At 39.7% G+C, this 22,185-nt stretch overlaps 1 protein-coding gene across 3 annotated transcripts in view; it reads right to left on the bottom strand.

The window, feature by feature from the left end:
* GABRB2 (gamma-aminobutyric acid type A receptor subunit beta2) overlaps positions 1-17,690 on the bottom strand; it is a 154,032-nt gene extending 136,342 nt beyond the window's left edge. For all 3 annotated transcript variants that reach the window (XM_074155353.1, XM_074155352.1, XM_074155354.1), the window contains exons 1-3: positions 17,614-17,690; positions 17,390-17,481; positions 16,354-16,421 (exon numbers count right to left, since the gene is read on the bottom strand). In XM_074155353.1, coding sequence (XP_074011454.1) covers positions 16,354-16,421; positions 17,390-17,481; positions 17,614-17,690 — 237 coding nt within the window. The remainder of the gene's footprint in view (positions 1-16,353; positions 16,422-17,389; positions 17,482-17,613) is intronic.
* Between the last annotated feature and the right edge of the window lie 4,495 nt (positions 17,691-22,185).

Genomic DNA, 22,185 nt, shown 5'->3' with positions numbered 1-22,185 from the left:
AATTAAAAAATTCAGTCAACTTCTACATAAATTGAATTAAATCTTAATTCAAATGTAAGCAGTCTTTTTGTCTAGATAGTCATGGAGGACTTAACTTCAAATATCTCAAAAGCACCCTAGTTCAATCAAAATCCCAACCGAGTTTCCCTGATAGCCAACAAAAAATGGAGATAAGTATTTTGTTTGTTCAGAAAAATATTAAATAACAAATCTAAAACTAGACTGATTTTTGCCTAGAAATGTACAGGAGAGATATGATAGAGCACTTGTTCTACTGTTATGTGATATAGTAAATACAAAAAATTTTTCTCCTGTTGCTTTTCATATACTGCCAGTGATTTCCACACACAATTGGAATATTTTTTTCCTTTTCTTTAAGACTTTTGTTATGTTGTGCCACCAAGATCAAGCCCTCACCCCAAAATCAACACCCTTCTCCCTTTTCCCTGGAAGAAACCGCTTCAAGCTTCACTGACCTCTCAAAGACTAATTTTTTCACCTTGCAGTTCCAAGAGACTACACGGTGCAAATTCAGTCATCTTTAAAATTTTTAGGTTTTGTGCAAATGATAACTTGGAGGACTGCTTGCCTGCAACAGTGGCAATAACATATTTCTGGTTTTTGTAGTAACTTGCTATACCAGGACACCACAAAGGCAGTAAATGACAAGGCTTGACTAAAACTTCCCATGCCAAGTAAATTATATCATAGCTTTCCCTCCTCCCCCCAGAGAAAGGTTTTCTGTATTCCCACTTGGCCTCCAGTATATCTGGCCACTGTTCAATGTAGCACACTCAATTATTTAAAGCACTAGTTATACCTCATTTCACAAATTGCTATGCTGTTATATATTCTAAATGTAATATTTTGCAGCAAGGCAAACTCTCTAAAAATAATACCAACCATATGAAAAAAGTCTATGAAATCTGATGATTACAATCAAAGTAGTTCTTAAACAAATCCTTAACTCAGGAATTGTGAATTTCAAATACATTAATTACTTTATTTCATATTTGCTACTCATGAGTCAGCTTTGATCTGCTAAAATAACATACAAATGACATTCTTTCCCCTCTCAAGATTTTTATTTCTGCGTTATAAACAAAATGCTTCTTTTGTTAGTATTTAAAAATGACATCAAGATGACACAGCAAAGTGGTGTGGGTGAGAATGTGTGGGAAGCTGATCAGAAGCACAACGAACTTCTGGGATATTCAGAGAACAGCTGATGCCTCAAGGGAAATTTGGAAAAAATATTCTGCATAGAAACAATTCTGCCTATATATCACATTTTATCTTTCTCTCCTAAGATTCTTTATCACTGAGAATATTTGCTGGAAAACAGATTTTCTCTCTTGATGGTTGTCTGATCTGCTACTTACAACTCAAGCCATAATCCTGTTTATGACATTACCATTAGTTACAATAGAAAACTCCCCCACTCCGAGCTATATTCAATTCCACAGACTGAAGCCGGGATGATCGAAAGGACACTGTTCAGCAAAACACTTACAAGCTTAACTTCTAGCACATGCTTATGTCTTATACGTGTCCTCAGCAAATGAGGATGTGAGCACAGAACATACAGAATTTTTCTTTTGAATCTTGGTAAGCACTCAGGTTGTCATTATTGCTGCAGTGAGTCTCATCATACAAAAGCAGTGCCAGCTAGATTAAGGCCGACGGTCAGACATTTACACACTACAAATTCAACTTCAAATTTTTTGTTTGTGAACATGCTCACACATGCTGACCCATTAATCCTCAACCGTTTTACTGTATCAACCAGAATAAATGTAACAGACCTGGGGAGCTGAATGAGTGGGAACTGTTACACATGCATACAAGGGGAAGAAGGAGAAACAAGCTCCACAGAGTCAGGCCAAACTGACAGAAATCAATGAACAACAAACAGCTGGAACAAGATGAATCAGTGGAGAAACAGGTCAGCTGTGATGAGGAGAGGTTTGCACTTCAGCTGATGATACAAAGAAGTCCATGAATGCATTTCAGCTTTCGTGCATACATTATTTGTGTGCCTGTATTACCCAACATTGTTGTTGCCACACTGTAAGTAAAAATATGACTGGAAAATTCATGAAGGGCATAAAAGTCACAAGGGCTGACGTTACTCCAGGAGACTACCCTTCCCTAGATTCATTCTATAATCAGTAAGAAAAAAAGGCTGTTTTCAAAATGCAGAATGGGCTCCCAGACATGCTGCCTGCAATAATGTGGACCCAAGCTAAACTAGAGACTGGGCAGGTGGGAAGGAACAAATTATGTCATGGTTTACAATCCTTCAGCAAAAGGATACAGTAGCATATGAAAAAAGTCAAGGAGGTGGGAAGCTTACAACTGGACTACTGCACAAGGGGGAAAAAAAAATTTAAAGCCCACAATTCTCAAGAAAATGTCATGTAACCATGCAAAACAGGGGCACAATGGAAGAGCAGCATATACCAATTAAAATACAATCTCAGGTGTACCTTTTTAAGATGAATTTAAATAAGCCCTCGGTTATACAGCAGACATTACAAAGCAAATTAATGTTTCAAATTCAAAACCAACTATACGTTTCATAGATTTGATATTATTGGCAATTCAAGAGCAGATTGATGATTCAGTTAAGGGTGCTTTAACTCAAGATGGAAGTTGTGAGTAAGAAGTGGTGTATTCAAAAAAAAAAAAACCAAACCAGAATCACCTGACTGTAGTATAGACACATGCTGGAAATAGATGTGCTAGACGTCTCAAATACATACTGAAAGTAAGGCTAAAATTGTAAGGTAATTACACATTAATAACATATGCAAATCACTAAATTTATGTGGTCTTCCCTAATGTACTGACCACAGTGTCTGGTAAAGGTACTAGACATCATCCCTCAATAGTTTTAAATAATAATAATAATTTTTAAAATCAGTTAAACTACGATCTGAAAGAAAAGAGAAGAATCACTTTTAGGAGCAAAATTACTCTCTCCCCCATTTCAGGCCATAGTATAGGTTCTCTATTGTCAAAAAAATTTCTCCTAGGCTATATCTGGGAATCTGATACAATCACAAACACAGCTAAACGCCATTACCTTGATGATGTAGCACATAAAAATTTAAAGAACTTGAGTCCTTCTAGGTTCATGAATGCAAAAAAATGTTTAAGCTGTACAAAATAATTTCTTATGATACATTACCATATGACTATATATACCACCATAAATAAATCAAACAATTCAATACATGTAAATACTGCCATTTAACTGCTGAAATTACTTTTGCTCTTATTGCTTTCGTACAGCTCACATACCTATCACAATTCTCAGAAATGTAAAATAAAGTTTGTTTTCATAAACTCCATGCTACAGAAAACTCCATCCTGCTATACTATAGAACCAGACCTACTTCTATATGTGCTTATTCCTCTCAGATCCCCTTGTTCAAGATTTTGCCTTTCTGCCTTCTCAAACCAAACTTTCCTCCTTGTCACCTGCTTTCTAACTAGGGCTAAAGAAATAAAAACCAGCAATTAAAGAAATGTGATCTTGCTATATGTCTACACAGAGAAGAATGTCTGTTTTGGGTTTTGAGTTTTTGGGGTTGTTTGGGTTTCTTTAATGGCTACTGTTACATAAGCTTAACTGTGGTTTTCCTTACCTTGAAGAAAAAAAGAGGTAAAGAAAGGAAAGGATACCTTTTTGAGGCAGAATGATTTTAGAGGCAAAAATCAAAATTTAAGGTAAATATCCGAGTCATACAAAAATAATTCAATTTGGCTATTCTGTTGATATGTTATAACATTATTTTCCCAATTTGCCCATCACATATACAGAATTATTTTTCAATTTGTGCAAAACAGGCTGATTTCAAGCCTGAGTAAGCAGTTTGTCGTTTATCATCTGAGCTATTAAACAGCATTAATTTGTGCATTAACAGTGCATTAATAGTATTAATCTATAAAAATCTATTTAATATTCAGTTCTCCATTACCTAATATGGTGCAATGCAGATATTGGCTCACCCCTTTATTTCATAATCAAGGCTACCCAAACACAGTTCCTTCTCATTTAAGGCATCATTCAAAATAAACAAAGATTTTTGTTTAGAATGCTAACTGTAATGAAGTGATGTATTTATGATGTAGAATCCCTGCTGTGCATTTCTCACTCCTTCCTTTTCTCGCAAGGTAGAATCAACTAGACCAATAACCTTTCCAATGAAATCATAGTGGTTCTTTAGGAATAAGATAAACCATCAATTTCAGCTCTCCAGTATTTGTACTACTAAAAGCTTTGGCTAATATTTGAACTGAATCTCGATACTGTGGTTTCATCACATCATTTCTAGTATGACATTCTGCAGTTCCGAACAGTAAATTTCGAAGTGGCAGAGGGAGAACCCTCTGGGTCCACACCAGCCAAACAACACAGTGACATGTTTCTTTTGACAGCAAATGCTTCTCAAGCACAGAACTCCAAGAAACAATTTCCAAAAGCCAAACAGCAATTTTACTACTGAGTCACAAACAGCCACAAGCATACAGGGATTCACTTCTAAGATGGTGATGTAAGAACATGGCTGTATGTCATTCATCAAGAAAGCACAGCAGAGTATGGACAGAAAAGGAAAAAAGAAAACCCCACAAAAACCACCAAAACACTACTAGCTGTGGTATCTTATCAGATAGAAACTGAGGAAAGTGGAAGAATTACTGTCTCCAACTAAATAACATTTTGGTTCCTAACACCTATAAAGTTAAAAAGATCATGTATGTTGTAGTCAATATATTATTTAACTATATATGATAACCAGTTTGAAATAAATGCTTTTTTTTCCAATATAATTTGCTAATGGATACCGAAAGGAATAAATGAAAACTATTTAAAATTAAAAAAGAAAAAACAAACAATAGTTTTACCTACCACCAGTACTACATGCTCCATTTGAAAATGTTCTTTGGTATGAATTACTTAATGAGAAAACATACGTACACATACTTTGTTTTCAAAAAGTTTAACTCGAGATAATTTAAGTTACATATATATGAAATACTTCTATACAAAAACAACTGTTTCCCCATAAAATTGATTAAACTAAAACCTTTTCATATAGAAGAGCAGCAATTTTGATTGAAATTTCTCATTCTGAATCTTTATTAAATAATTGCTGCCTTCATGCTTTAACAAAACTGTTATCTGGTCAGCATATTATTGTAGCATAGATGTCTATCTCTAAACTGTCAAATGCCATATCAGAAGTTCATACGTCATTGTGTTCTCAAAAAGTCAAGTCAATTAAAAAGCTAATCAAAATGTAATTCTACACTTAAGACTTTGCATTGCCATCTACCTTACCCAAGATGATTTTATGATTCAGAACAAAAACATTCATTTTTATTCATTTAGCTCAAAATAAGAAAAGATGCCAAAAAGATATTGATATAAACTGATGTCTTCCATTTATCAACAGGCAAAGTTTGGCCCTGGTGGGCACCACATGAGCCTCCTAATGCTGCCTCACCAATGCATTAAGTTTGGTACAGACTCAAACCTAGGAGTAAAAAAGTACACTCTTCCTATGATTGGACTCATCCTTAAATCAAAGCTGCCAGCAAGGTGTTAGGACTTTCCGGCCAATAAGAACTACCAAGTAGATCCATTCACTTCAAAAGAGCACCAATTGCACAGCAGCAGTTTTGGAGGCTACTACGCTGTCTTCTCTCATACTTAATGTCTGAGACATGATAGGAGCCATCTTGTATTATGTTTCAAGTCTTTTAAGTACTCACAAATCTTCTGTGAAAACAGGGCAGAAATAATATCAGTGGAAAAATCAGCATCGGATTTACACTTTTCAAGACTTCAAAACAAGTCTCATGTGGGACTTCAGCTCACAAAAGCATTCTGCAAAGCCTATGCACAAAGGTGGGTACTTTTAACTGCATTTTTTAGTGCAGCCAGTTAACTAGAACTATTATGGATTCCTCTGTAAGTGGTCGCTTGGGTCACATAATAGTAGATCAATGAAAACTGTATTTATTTCTAGGCATTTGCACTAAAAAGAATGATTATAATTAAGGGTTTCCTGGCATTTCCGTTACAAACCTATTTTTTTTAGAGAACTGTACATCAGCTATAATATTTTTCACTGAAACTTGATACAAAATGTCTCAGCTATGCTTCACTCAGTAAACGTTCCAACACCTTTGAAAAGGCTTCTTTCAAAATTGAAAAAAAGGAATTTTGCAAGTCATTTTTCTATCTACTTAGGTTGCTAAGCATTTTATCCTGAGCAACCTAAGGTAGCATACGCTACAAGATATGAACATTGCATCTCTAATTCTATTAGGGAGGAATTCCTAAAAGCATTTCACACTGCAAAATGTCAGTGAAAAAGAGCAACAGGACAGTGTAACAGATTGAGCTTTCACATAACTTTTAGGAAGATTTCAGACTGCTTAAAAGATTTCTTTGGTCATTTCTGGACTTACATGAGACAATGATGTAATTAATTGCAAAATGCTGCTTTTCATTTGTAAACATGATACCCATATTTGTTTAATCCTATTTCCTTCTTCCCTGTATGTTATCTAAAAGTATAAATCATTTCATAATAAGGAATAATAAAAAAGTTACACTCCTAAATTATTTAATTTAGAAACTCAGTCTACTGGACCTTCAAACTAATTTTGTTTTACTTAAATTTTACAACTCCTTCAGTGCACATCTTGTCAAACATGGAGTAACATTGTTACCCTGACACCCCCGAGAGTGCCAACAGAGCCTATTGGGTCAGCAGTCCTTGAAAGATTAAAAAAAAAAAAATCCACAACGCTCTACAACTCCTCTAGAGCTGCAGGGTCTGTTAACTCAAAAATACACTTTATAGAAGAAACAAATATGGATTGCACAATGGACTATAACAACTTCTGGACTATTGGGTAATAACTTATGCAAATGACAACACACATTTACCCTTATGGACCATAAGGAATTAACAATATTTTACTACTTTTACTAAATGGATCCAATTAAGTTTGTATATTTTTAACAAAATACCCTTTTAAGGCCTACAGAGAGAATAACAAATTTGAGCACTAATTCTATTCAGTTAAGCAGAAAGGATCTCTGTTCCAAGTATTAAAAAACAACTTAAACTTCCATTAAAAAGAAAATATAAAAATTAATCTACAGTAAAAATTAGGACCAGATTTTCAAAGAGGCTGTGCATCCATGGCAGTGAATAGTTTTTCAAAAAGCTTCCGTATCCAATTCAGACACTTAATTATTAGGTATTTTAATAGGTAGTTTCACCGACAAAAAAAAATAAATGCCTCCAGTACCTTGAAGGCAACAGGAACTTCTGGCTACTTCACGGCCATATGCAATGGAAGAAGTTGAATGAGAAACACTTCTGAAAATCTAAATCGGAAGAGTCACAGTTCTTAGACATCCCAAAATATGAAAATATATGAAAGACCTTCTTCTCATCTCAAATGGGTTTAGCATGACCTTTATCTAATTCTACACTTTCTACCCCATTTTTCTTCAAGGGTGATATCTAAAAAAAAACATTTAGGACACTTTTCACATTAGGGTCCGTTGCCCTATGTCAATCGAAAACAACTTTTTCATCTCTGGAAAAGGTTACATTCACAAGTTTCCGTCATTTTGACTACTTAGTTTCCCAGTTCCCAGAGATGTGTACTGCACTTCTATTCAGCATGGAGCTGTTCCAGGTGAGCAAGCAGGTTGTTTCTACTTAAGGTCATTCAGACAGGTCTACAACATTTAAAGAAGTAGATAAAGCAGATATACTTAAGTTATGCCTAACATAACAGCAACTCGTGGCTACTGTAATTCAAAAACATTTCCAGCTACAGAGGAGAAGGTAAAGAAGTGTTAGCAGCCCTTCATAGGTTAATCCATCACATGAAAGACCTCCGTTCCTGGTCCTCTGTAACCTAAATACTTCCATTCACAACCACCATAGGCTAATAAGCTATCTAGAATAGAGGTTCACTACACCCAACCTACTATGCGGTAAAGAATTCAAAACTCATGACCATGGGAAAGAGACATTCAAGAGCTGCAATCAGGACACCCAACTGTGAATGCAAATTCTGGTTTTTTAATCAATTTTCACAGAGTTGCTTAGTTAATGGAAATGCCTATTCATTAAAGAAGAAAAGAAATAAGAAGTTTTCCAGAGAGCAAGCACTGGAACAAGGACTTACCACTTCAAGCAGCTGGATTATTTTTTTTTAATATGCATTCATTCAGAAAATTTAATATACTACCCTCATCCAAGGCCTTACTTTCTGTATTTTTTTCTTCTACTTGTTCAAAATTTATAGAGCTGTGTCTTTCAGCACAATCAAAATGAATCAGTGGTTTGTCTGTAAGAAAATCAGTGGAAATACTCTGAGCTGCCGTATCTAATACAACAGCACCCACTTGAAATGCAAAACATCTCTCGGAAGGGTTGGTTTTTTTTCCTACATAGCTAAATTATTATTACTTGAAAACTAACAAATGAATCCCTCTCTCAGTATTTATAGAATAAGAACTAATAGGATTTTACCTTGATGGAGATATGCAAAGAGCAGCTCAAAATAAACAGAAATAGCAGTCTCCTGGTTCTTTAAGTCTGGGGACATGAGAAGAGCTCAGTCTTGAAATGCTTTATCTGACCTGCGATAACCTATGTTAAATATGATCCACAAATTCTATATTCAGTTGCATACCTCCTGAATACTCCTGAAAAACCTCCTGAATACTAAATGTCTTTTCATATTTAGAACAGAAATTTTCATTTTGATTGGGGAGTATTGACATACTTGTTTGCAAAACTCATACAAAAAGGACACATGTAGCAGATGTGATTCCAAGTCTGGGAGAACCTTTGCATTGATTAGTCAATTTGAAAATACTTAGCCCAATAACTTGCATGCAAAGATCTTCATAGGCAAAACCTATAAAGTGAGAGCATGCTAAGTGCAGGTAAGACTATAATTGTAAATATGCCCACAATATCGCTATTCCTGCAGGGCTTGTGTTATACTAGCCATTATATGTCCATTGTACATAGCACTGCTGTCAAATAATGTGAGCGGGGTGGGAATCCCTGTAGAAGTGTAATAAGAATAATTACAATAAAGCACAAAGGCTGTTTCTATCCTGTTTATCTTTTTGTGAACCCACAATATGCTTACAATTTAAATGTAATTATGCACATTCATTTATTTTTAAATTACAGATTGCATCCATCCATAGTAGCCAATTTTTCAGTATTAATAACTCAAGACATTTGACTGTAAAGTTCTTAACTGCAAAGACAAACAAGATGCTATCTTCCGTTACTTAAAAGAGGCATTTCAAAAATTTCCTCATGGATAAGCACCCTCCTTTGAAATGAAGGGACTGAATCTTGCATACGTAATTCATACAAGCACTTGCAAAGACCTACAGTATTAACCACTAGAAGTCTACAAGGAATCACAGAAATTCACAGAAATCACAGAAATTGTCAGAGTTGGAAGGGACCTCTAGAGATCATCTAATCCAACTCCCCTGCTAAAGCAGGATTGCCTAGAGCACATTACTCAGGACTGCATCAAGCCGGGGCTTGAAAATCTCCAAAGAAGGGGACTCCACAACCTCCCTGGGCAGCCTGTTCCAGGGCTCTGGCACCCTCACCGTAAAGAAGTTTTTCCTTATATTTGAATGGAACTTCCTATGTTCCAGCTCGTGCCCGTTGCCCCTCATCCTATCGCTGGAAACCACTGAAAAGAGTCCGGCTCCATCATCCTTCAACCCACCCTTTAGGTACTTGTAAACATAGATAAGGTCTCTCCTCAGCCTTCTCTTCTCCAGCCTAAAGAGTCCCAGCTCTTTGAGCTTTTCAGTAATCTGGATTACTTCTAGAAAAATAAAATAATTGTTACTTATTAAAGACTGTACTTCAACATGATTGAATGCTAAAGATTCTACTATAAACCTTGCAGAGGGCTGCATGGGGTACGAGGATAAAAAAAGGGAGGGAGGAATAATAAGGATTTAGTCATGGTGCACTGACAGACTTTAGAGTCACTTAGAAGCACAAATACAACCATTGGAACATCTTAAACTTGTGACAAGTTTGTAGAGCACAATATAAAAATCTTTCATTCTACTACATGGCTCATCTATAAAGATTTTATGTGCTTTTCAATAGAGAAGTTATGAAATAAAACAGCCTATAGTAGGAACTAACAAAGTACACTTCATGTTCATTCCCATGCTTTAGCATCAAGACAATGCCCAGAAAAGATATTAAAGATAAATATATCTGTTCTTCTATGGCAAGAGCCAAATTACTTAAATATTTATAGGTCAAGGCTTTCTGAAAACAAGAAGGCAATAATTATTTAGTTGTACAAATCACCTCCAAGGCAATCTCTTTAAATTACTGATAACCATCCTGTGGTTTGCTGAAGTAAGCGATAGCTTTGAAAAAAATCACCACCAATGAAACAAGATTTTCTACTGATTAAAGTTTTGCAACACCGTAGCACACCAGAAGTGCAATCCAATTAACAAACCATTTATATTGACCTTAAAAAGAAACAACAAGAATGATGTCGTGCTTCTAGATAGATATAACATAGGTACACATAACATACATAAATATACATATTACTGCTTCTGAACTAGCTTATAGAAGTAGTTAAAAACTCACTACATTCCTGCATATATGAACTAGAGAAATCGTTTCATACTGTGGCTACATATATTCTAGCAAAAGCAACATGAAAACTTCAATCCACAGGTAGCGTACCACAGGTAGGAATACTCAGTTTGGTCCTCAAGAATAAACGTTTTACTTGAACACAGTAGCTCTTACTTATTTTTACGTACCTTAAAGCTAAGAAAGGAAAACATAAATTGGAGACATAGTAACAAGAAATGGAAATCTATACTCATGTAACTTACTCCAGTTCGAAAATAAAGGTCTTGTGACGTTATCCCAGACAGTAACTGAAGGAACTGGTGAAACAGGGCTTTCAGTAAAATAAGTTCTCCCAAGTTATACATCACCTGCTCTGCAACAGCCAAATTCAAACTGTCCACTGAGAAATGCAATTTTGTGTGAAAAAGCACATGCATCTATGACACAGGGGAAATAATAAAACCAATGGTCTCCAGCAGCAGGAAGTATATAGGATTAGGGAAGTAACACTTTACCAATATTTCTAGTATTTCCTTTTCAATGCATTTTCAGTTCTGTCCTATCCTTATTCCCTCTATGGATCATGTACAGCAACATGTACAACTGGAATGGATCGACAAAAGAAGATATTGCTGACATGAACCATTTTCCTCACCTCTTTCTGTACCAGCATATATAGGGCACTTTTTCCTGTTTTACGATTTTCTCTCTCTTCATTTTTCTTTACCAGGACTTTTGGCCTGAGTTTTCTTGTTTGGAACAGCTCCATCCTATTTCCTTACCTCTTAACCCCCATTTCTTTTTTATAACAAAAGCCATCTCTTGCCTTTTCACACATAAAGATAATTGCTGCTACTTGAGAAGTAGCCACACAGCTCTCGTTGCTTTCATAATCTAAACCTATGTCTCTTGAGCTTTGTTAATGTCCCCTACTGAAAATACCTCAAGAAAATGGGAGAGAGTCTAAGAAAACCAGTAGTGGGTTTCTATTATCAAAAGCAACTGAAAGTTGGAGGTCTATCAGCAGATTACAGCTGTGCCTCTTTTTAAGACTAAGATTATTCTGATTTATGGATATTATACTTAGTATTTTATGCAACTTTGGCATGTCTCAAATATAGAAGTGAAATATAATATTAAAAAGCCTTTTTCTTCCCTGCCCCGCCCCCAGCTCTGAAGTTATTAGGTTCTGTTGTGTAAAACTTGGCATATACTAATAAGTAAACCTTTCCCTGATAGATGGTAACAGCTCCTTTGTTTCTCCAGCTCCCACTTGATGGAAGGATTATGCACTCAATCAACCCTAATGGCTCACACTAAGACAAACCAATCTATTGTATCTATTTAACTCCATGTACACATGCAGAGCCCACGTGCCAAAATCTGTACAATGATAAGCAAGCAAATCATTTAAACTAAATAAACTGTTCAGATTTCTCTCTGCAGACACTCATTGACCCACAGCACGAATAGTTATATTTAATTAAATATACAACTTTTTACTTCAAAAAGTATAGATTTCCTGGGTAAAATAAATAAATAAATAAATATCCATGGAACATTTCTCTCTCTTTTCAAGACATCCTGTACTAGAATCCCAGAATAGCCACTGACCAAGGAAGAAAAAAAAAAAAAAGAAGAAAAAGAGAAAGAAAATGTTGACCTATTTAATAGGGAATAAGCCAAGACATTGAAAACCACCACATGACCGACATTATCCATAGAAATCCTCATGTCTTATCTAGATATATCAAATGCACAACATGTTATGCAGAGTCTTCAGTGGTGTCTAGGGAAGAAAATTTATTTCTGTACTTCTTAATGAACCTGTAACAATTTTTAAAAACAGTTTATGAGGGAACTGCGCAGAGGAAAGGGGAGAAAATTAGAGTGGAGAACAGTCTTAGTTGCTCTGTTGTCAAGGGGTCTACTCCACTAATTAACTAACGAGATGAAAATGTGGAAATGTGACAGCCCAGCTAGCCTTGTTTATTTCAAACAAACAAACAAACAACAAGCAAACAAAAACCGGAAAAGATACTACTAAGCTCTCTGGAAATAGTATTTTACAATGAGTGGTTAGTACTGAGGAAAAGGAAGCTAAGAAGAAAATTCAAGTACAGTAAGAAACACCTAGAAACTATCTTGAGAACATGGCATTAGACTCACTGCAATACAACTAATCTTATGTAAGATCAAATTAATTAGCCCAGGAATACCATTTTAGTAGCTTTCACACCTCTTCATGGTTGTTTTCCATTGTTACCTGAATAAGAGAAACCTTAAAAAAATCCTATAGTATAACTAGCATAAAGCATACACCCAACAGTACTGCAGGGCCTAGTTCAGAGATTTGAGTGGAATTGGCCATAATCGTTATTGCCCTGCATAAAATCATTACCTGATGTATATTATTTCTTTGCAAAATAAAAAAAAAATTAAAAAAAAAATCCAAATAGTCACTACACTTGTCAGCAACCACATATGCCTCAAGCTCTCTCTCGCTTTTCTCATGTGTATTCAGTGCGTTCCCCAGAGCTGGAAAGAATTAGGTTCACAAGTACCAGTACTTAGAAACCATTTTATGAAAACTAAGATATATGCCAGTTCAAGGTTCTGACTACAAAAGGTTAAAACAGCTTACAGTTTCAAATCTGTTGCATAGAAGAAATATATGGAAGGCAGCTGTAAAGCCTGTTACACCAGGAGTTTGTTACAATGTGAAGTGTTTATCAACTCTTTAAGAACTCAAATCGAAAAATAATATTCTTGAACATCCTAAAGGCACACTTACTTTCTACAACAGCGACTCTAAATTCTCCTGTTCAACATAGTAAAAACTTCATGATTTACTTCATGACACTGGAGACAAGCCTTCTGCCTGCAGAGAGGCACAAATATATATGGTAGATGGAATGTGTCAAGACCAGAAAAGAAATGTAAGTATGATAATTTTACAGCAAGTTAATGTTGTAATTAACAGAAATGATCTCAAGCTAAATAACTATGACTGTTTAGCCTTCCTCTCAAGGCAAAAGTTTGGTCCCATTAATGTTAATACATGACCCCAGTGATTTGCCTTTATCTCAAGTGGTTTGCCGTGACTACAGGCAAAGCAACAGCAAGCCTATGGTTCAGCAAATACATCCATAAATCCAAAATACTCTTTCTGTGTCTCTGTCTCAGAAGGCTTTGCATCAGCTAGCATCCAATGGTATTCCTCCTGGTTTCTACCTCCAATTCTGCTGAATTGGAAAGGAAAAAGTTAAGACCTTGTATATTAAGTATTTTGTTGTTTGCTTGCATGACTCTCTCTCCTCGTTTATTTCAGGCCTATCAAGGTATGTAAGCACTCGTTAAGCTATACAGATCATTGTAAAATGAATTGTTACATTTTGCCGCTAAGCAGATGAAGCAAACAATCTCAGTTTGGAATCTCTTCTGAAATTGTAAGTGAAAAAAAACCACACAAACCCATAAAATGAATGTCTGGTTTTAAGAAATAGGTATCTTCTTTGAGTAAATTAAGCTCAGAGCTTAAATGCTTTAGGCAAATGTATGGGACAAAACTGCCTGTAGGTTCCCTCACCCTGTCCCCAGAGTTCTGCAGATAGTTTGAAAAGACTTTCCTCACAAAGGTCAAACATTTTATTATAGAAACACAATAAACTGACTACAGAATGCTAAGAATACCACTCAGTTTTATAGGTATCTCCAAGTGTCAGATCACAGCATTGTGATATGCTATCACCTTTAATTGGAGACCAAATTTCTAGAAAATCATTGGAAGAAACAAAGAAAAGAAGATTCACAAGAATCTTCACTATCTTTTCACAAGAAAAGAAAACATTTGGCACTATCTTCCAGTTTTGAAGAGGTGCAAGGATGTAACACTGACCTAGTAGATTGCAGTTCCATCAAGAAAACCCTCAGCATTCCCACACTGCTCATGGCTGTCTCAGAAACAACTCTGTACATCCATCTCTCTTCTACCCACAGTTCTTTTAATGAAAAGCAAGTGGTTTAAAACACAATGCAATTTTCTTTCTTTGCACTTAAAGCTCCTGAAGGTAGAATACTAAATTACAAGTTTAATGAAACAAAGTCTGGAAGCCCATTTTAGCCACTTAGAAATATTTCACAAGTAATGTTGCTCAAAGTGAAATTATTAAGTGTTTCTGGTATCTTGAAAAAGAGCGGTATCGAGCTTCCTGTCACCAAGACCTCCCAGTCTCACAGTAAAACCACCAGTAATGTCATCTTCAAATTAGGCCAAGCCTATACTTTACATTATGAAAAAACTCCTGTATATCATACAACGTATCCAGTTTGAGAACAAATGTTTGCCAATTAATTCAGTGCAATATGTCTGAGAACCTAAACATGCCACTGAGAAATTAAACAAAAAATTTTAGTAGTAGAATCATATTAACACAACTGATAACTTTCAAAATATTATTTTTGAATACATCATTACAGCTACATCAGTATCCATAAAATCACATTTGTATTTAGAAAGGTTTCTTTACAACTTCTTCATGAATGGAAAGTTTGTTTCAAACAGTAAACCTCTATCACTAATAACAAATATTTCACAAAAACACATTTATTTGCTATCACTTGCTGCTACAACACTTCAGTGTCTTTATTTTATCCTTCTTGTATAAGACCCTAAGAGTATTAGGCCAAAGCGTGTGTCCTCAATCAAACAAGATGTAAGTTAAGATAAAAACTTCAAAACTTGACCCCAAACATTTCCAAATATGAAAAGTTTTAGAACAGCTTAATTAACCCAAGAACAGGTTCTTCTACAGTATGAATCTGAGACTTCTTCAATTTTCTCCCATACTTCATTAGTCTCCCAGGTAATGAAAGCAAAACATAAAGTGTTGAGTTGTTACGCTATGAACAAGTTCAGCATTGGAGCACATTCAGTTCAAACCACTTAGGTAAGAGACAAACATCTTGAAAAATTAAACTTGTAAAATCATTGACTCGGACATGACCATCCAAAATACTGACTGGCTACAAAAAAAATTGGGAAGCTTTGGATACACACAGAAGTAAAAACCCCTTTTTTGTTTGGTTGTTTTTTTAATCAAAAGTGCAGTGTTAGGACAAAACGGCAAATTATTAATATCACAACAAAAAATGAAAGAGACATAGAAACCGAGATTGCCACTAACACCTCGAGTCCATTTCCCCATGAACCCGAAGAGGTGGAGCCGGGGCGAGGCGCGGCCCCGCGGGCGGGTGGGCGGGAGCGGAGCCCTCCGCGCGGCGCCCCGCGGAGCGGCAGCGCGGCCAGGTGGCGGTGGGGTGCCGTGCGGGCGCGCGGCCGGCAGGGGGCGCCCTTGCTCGCGGCACGGCGCTGCCGCGCGGGCAGCGGCTGGGGAGCGCCGCCGGAGGAGCCCCGCTTGGGGCCGGCGCTGCCGCCCCGGGGCTCCCGGCTCCACCACCGCTGGCGGGGGGAAACACGACCCTCCTCCCGCCTCCCCCAGCCGACCCTCTAGGAGGCGGCGTGCTCCTCCCCGGGCCAGGAGGCCGCGCCGGGTCCCCGCAAGCCCGCGGGCACCGCTCCGCCTTGGCAGGGGAAGCGACGGCCACCTCCTCAGAGAGCAGCCAGCCCCAAACCCTAAATACTCACCATATTGACTTCCGAGACCATATCTATACTGGCAATGTCTATGTTCATGCCAACAGCCACTGGGGGACCTGCAAACCAACAAGATGGTCCGCAATGTGATCTCCAAGAACTTAACTCGTTCTTACCAGAGTTAGCAGGACTAAGCGTAGAAACGAAATGATGTTTAAACAAACCCAGAAAGTCAGGAGGAAGGCAGAAAGTGCCCCCCACGCCTTCCCTCCCCCGCTCTCCCAAAAGCGAGCCGCCGCAGGCTCCCACCGACCCGCCGGAGCGTGCGCTTACGCCGGTTTCGCCCCCCGCCCGCTGTAGCGGTGCTTTATGTAACGCGCACACACGTGCCGGCAGCGCGGCGCCCCGCGCACCCGGAGAGAGCGGGGCGGGCGGCGGGGGCTCCCCCGCCCCCCAGGCCGGGATGCGCGGCTCCGGCGCCGGCCTCCGCGGCCGCGACCCAACTCGCCACCCTCAGCCCTGCGCTTCGGCGGAAGGGACAGCCCAGGGGACGGTGGCCAGCGAGCCCCGGGGGGGGGGGGGGGGGGAGGGGAAAGGGGGGGTTGATGAAAGGGGACAAGGGGACACCGACTGCGAACACCTCCGAAATAAACAAACTAGTTCGGAGTAGGAGCACGCAGGGGGTTAAATGACATTTTTGTATCAGTTAACAGCACATCTTGTACTCAAAAATAGTAACTGTGATCACAGGCACATTAGGCTGAGAGGAACAAACGTTGGGTAAACTTAAGAGATTTGCATCTCGATAAAACCAGTTAAACAAGGGTTTAATTACAGGTTAACAAAGTATCAGCACACACAAAATGAGGGACCGATTACAAATATGCCAGAGATTTAAGTGATCGCATTAACAGCACCCTGTGCTAAGAAATTTGAGTAACAATGGGCTTAACTTTGGATCAGCTTGAGAAAATGGCAACACACACACCCCAAAGCAACAGCACCCACAGCACGCTCAAAAACCACACACGCCAAAGGTACACAGCCCGGATATGTAATCTCTCTTATTCAAAAGCATTCAAATTACCTCCAAAATCTGGCCTCAAGCGAATGTCATAGCCCTTCAGCAGTCTATCCACGGTCTCTTTTACCAGTGACATATTACTAGGGTCATTGACACTAGAGAAAAAAAAAAAAAAAAGAATAATACTGTATTATTTCTTATTTCTCAGACCCAAGCTGTACATTCCTCTCAGCAGCAGCATGCAGTGCAATTCAAAGTAAAGCAAAAGAGATACCTTCATCACTTACCTCTGTGCACACACCACGGCTATTATTAGCGGGAATGACCAAATCCCAAAGTACCCCTTTTTCCGGACTCTCAGCATCCCTTTAGCTTTTGATATGATTTAGGGTTTCAGTGAAGAGAAGAAGAGATCCAACTTATTCTGGCCAGTGCAGTAATTCTAATGTGAAGCGCATGCGCACGGCGTACCACAACATCAAAAGGAGCAGTGGTTGCTGCTGGAGATGGAGCAAATTTCCTTGCCAAAAAAAAAAAAAAAAAAAAATTAAAGGGGAAGAAGGAAATGCATTATTTTTAAAAAAAAAGTCATCCACAGGAGGATCGAGTATATTTTGGTTGTCCTTTTTGTTAGTATAGAATATAAATCACAACAAGGAGAGAAGTTTTAGGAGTTACAGGGTACAGCGGCTTTGCAACCTAGTTTAAAGCGGGGGAGGTCGGGGGGGGGGGGGGGGGCGGGGGCTGGACGGCCTCGCATTAGACGGAGGGAGAATAGGTTAAAAAGGGGAATGCATAGAGTACGTACGGCGCCAGGGGCAGGTGGGGGGAAAAGGGGCAGCTTAACTTTTTGGTCCCTGGAAAGAACCGCCTGAAGAGAGGCAAGGTGCGGGCAAAGGAGCCGGTGCTTGCGACGGGGGCGGGCAGTAGGGGAGGAGGGGAGATGGGCGCCTACAGTATTTCTCACAGAAAAGAAAAAAAAAAAAAATGATGACGAATAGTTTCTTGTAAGAGGGGATTAGGCTGTATCTTTCCTTACTGTGCTGCCAGGCGCTGTTCCAGGGGGAGAGGCAGTGAGGACTGCGGGGGTCGCCGGTTGCCGCCACCGGCTCCCACGGGTCATTTGCTGGTGCTTGAGGGGCGGGCGCGGAGCTCCCGCGGCCCCGCTCCACCCCAGCCAGGCCCGCCGGCGCATTTTCCTTGTATCGACCGGTGTTTAACCCGGGGATGCAAGTTCCTCAGGTAGAGCTAAGCCTGGCCACGGGGATGGGGGAGAAGGGGAAGAAAAACACCACCCTGAAAGGCAGTCAAGCTTTTAGTGACCATCCAGACCCGGTGAAGGTTCATAAACCCACTTACCTTCGTGGGTAAAACACCCAAGCTCTTCAAATGCAGCGTGTGATCCAATTAATGCCTCAGAAGAAACAGGAGACGAGCAGAAAGCTGATTTGGGGATGCTTTGAGTGACATTTAAATCCTGAGCAGAAAAAAGAGATAGGAGAGAGAGAAGGAAAAGACCAAACGCCCGAAGAACAACAAACACCGGAGTTAAATTATTCCTCGCAAATCTGGTTTGTGCTCGCAGCTCCTTTTACACCACCTCCTCCTCCTCCCGCACATACCCGCTCGGCCCCGCAGATCTGTGCTGCTTCACCGAGCGGATCTGGGCGTGCACACGTCCTCGGCCGGCCCGGGCTGCGCGGGGAAGGGATTGGGAACACTTGAGGCGTCAATTAACAAAAGAAATATTTAACTCGCTGCAGGAGGGTGGAGGAGGGAAAAAAGGCCAAAAAAAAAAAAAAAAAAAGACACCACAGGGTGGGGGGAGGAGAGACAAGGCGGGGGGTGTTGCACAGAGAGCCAGGCGGGCTGAAGAACCCACTCGCTCCCTGGCAAGCTCAGTCGCGCACGCACAGGGTTGAGGCGCTCCAGAGCTCCCTGCCCTGCCCCGCCGCCCCCGGGCCGGGCCACCGCCTCCTGCCGCCGCCTGTGCTTCGCAGAAAGCGGAGGTAGCCGCCTCTCACGGCCGGGGGGGTGACCCGGCTGTGCACGGCCCCGAGCCCACGCAGAGACGCACCCAGGCCCGGGAGTAGGAGCAGCTGGGAGGGGTGCAGGGCCGGGAAGGGGGTGGTGGCTCCCCGGGAAGGGCTGAGGTAGGGGCGGACAAGCGAGGTGGTGGGATAAAGCCCCACCTGCGGAAGCGGCGTGGGGAGACATGGCAGGGCTGCTTAAAAAAAAAAAAAAAAAAAAAAAAAAAAAATCAACGGCAAACCCACAAAACAGCCGGCAGCCCCGAAAAGCAGGCAGCCATTTAATACGGACCGGCAGCTACCTTGGCTGGAGCGCTAAAGAGAGGGGAAGCCCCGCGGCAGGCACGGCGGCACCCACCTGCCGCTGAAGCCGGGCCAGGGGAGCCCCTCGCCCCGCGGTGAGGAGCGGCTACCCCCCGCCGCACGGTCCTGCCAGCCAAACACTGGCGGCATTTCCCGTGGGGGGAACACATCGTGCCTCCCTCTCCCCCACTGTCAGTGCCTTAAAACACCACATTGTGCCTTTGAGATCAAGTATCTGCTTCAGGAGGTGAAAAACCAACAAAAAAAAACAAAAACAAAAAAACAAAAACCAAAACATCCTTTTGGAGGTCTGGGGGGAATTCACCAAGACATATTTTCACCACCTTCTCCCATTTTTAACAATTGGAATTACACAGAGAGAAAATACACTTTTCCAGATGAGGCAGATGAGATTTTGTGTGCGTGATAAATATAAAATGTCTCATTTGGGTATTCAAAAGAAAAAACAAAGCAAAACACACACACACACGCCCCCCCCCCCCCAAAAAAAAAAAAAAAAACCACCAAAATCCTAAACCCAAGCAAGCAAGTTAAAGAATGTTTAAACATTTGTTAGAATTACACACCCACCACCACCCCACCCCCATTTTTCAGCTTTCTGTTCCACGGCTGATGTTACAAGCCAGTCTCCCGGCTCACCAGTGGAGGTTTCTGTTCTCACACAGCTAGCCTGCCTCACTGCCAAACCTCTTGAAATATAGCCCTGAAAAGAAGATGGTGGATACTCTGTGCAGTGAATCATTTTATTTTAGACGTATAACAGGCACTTTTTTTTTCTTCTGCAATCATATAAGAACAGGAGGTCTCAAGGTAAAACACTTTAATCCTGCACTGTGAAACTCACCTGCAAGCGTTAACTTGGGACTACATCTGACACTCCTGATTTCTGAGCCGTTTCTGAGTCTCTGCTATTAATTACCGTTGCACCACAGAAATGTTTCATTCACCATGTCTGAATATGAACCAGGTATCAACAAGAACCTGAGGCTAAAGGCTGGTAATAGTCTGTGTTGGACTGACAGGAATTTTTGATTTACATGTCAACATAAAATCAGGGACAGAAAAGTATCATATTTCCATGGGAATGTTAGCATAGTACACCCAAAGAATTCAAGCTATGCCAATATGTCTAGCATTTGTTCTCTGATCTGGTGTATGCACTAATAATCAGGGAACACTTGTTCTGGGCCCAGAGTACCACTGTGCCACATATAGTAAAACTTCCTCTCAGTCGGGCTATTCCAGCAAAAAGGAATGGAACATATCTCAAACAAATTCAATACATATGGATATCACGGTGCATCACGCATGGAAAATTAATGTATATCCTTGGGTTTTGGAAGTGTAAAAGCTCTACTGAGCCGTGTTTGGGATGATTTGCAAAACTCATTATTTTTGCTAGCTGTAAATGCACCACTGCCTAAATGGGTCTATACCAGTAACACTGCCTTAACACCATTCCAGACTCTGTGTGCCCAAACAAGCCTATGCGATAGGGGTATCATCATTATATATTGACATAGACTACAAAGTCATACAATACTTTTCCTTTTGCAAATGGTTTCATGCTTTGCTATGCACTTTTGCGAGTACCACTTTTTCTCAGACCACAGGGTCTGGTCTATCTTTGTCATTCAAAATTTCTCAGCACCTTCAAAGTCTTCTATTTATTTTAAGCAACTTGTCAAAGAAATCGTTCCCCTCTTTTTCTCACTTGTGTCTGTGTGTTTGATTGAAAAGGAGAGGAAATAACTGGTGTGAACACCAGTATTGGCAAGATGCAGAACTGTTCATGTAACATGTTTAAAGATTGCTATCTAAGATTTTGCGTGTCTTACAACGGGGAAACAACCTGGTTCCCAGCTGGATACAAAGCTTCTAGCTCTAAAAATATCTCAATTAGATTACAAGTACCGTAATCTCACAGAGAAGCCAGCAAAGACGGTCATATTTTAAATGCCAATTGCAGATTATTTTGATTCTTAGCTTTCAAGTTTGAGGAGTGTGAAAGAATACCCCCCAAAATTGCAGTACTCTAAATAAATGACCCACAATCCTTACTGACCAGCCTGTGACATTATGCAAGAAATAGGCTATAAGCAACATCATACGTTGCTTGTCTTGTCAACTCTTGACTGTAGCAGTATATTCCTGTCACCACAAGCACTATCCCAGGCCACGTACTGAGAACTCTAAAGTGTTTTTCAAATGGTTTGCTGTAAATATATAGATTATGCAAAACAAGCTTTCAGATGGAGTAAGAATTACAGTTGACCCTTGTAGAAATTTCCTGAACAAAGTTTCAATATATTTTATCTTGGTTTCACCTGTCATTTTAGGTTTTCAGATCTAGTATGTCCCAGCCCATGTACCACACACCATCCCATTAGCAATCGGCCTATCAGCATAAAGATCCCTGTGTTACAGCATATACACAGGAAAAATTATTCATGCAGGTGTATCTTGATTCTGATTTTCATGGGCAATGGAATTCACTCTTGCATA

The sequence above is a fragment of the Numenius arquata genome, chromosome 11 (genome assembly GCF_964106895.1).
Source record: "Numenius arquata chromosome 11, bNumArq3.hap1.1, whole genome shotgun sequence".
NCBI lineage: Eukaryota > Metazoa > Chordata > Aves > Charadriiformes > Scolopacidae > Numenius > Numenius arquata.
This window is presented reverse-complemented; position numbering and strand designations above follow the sequence as displayed.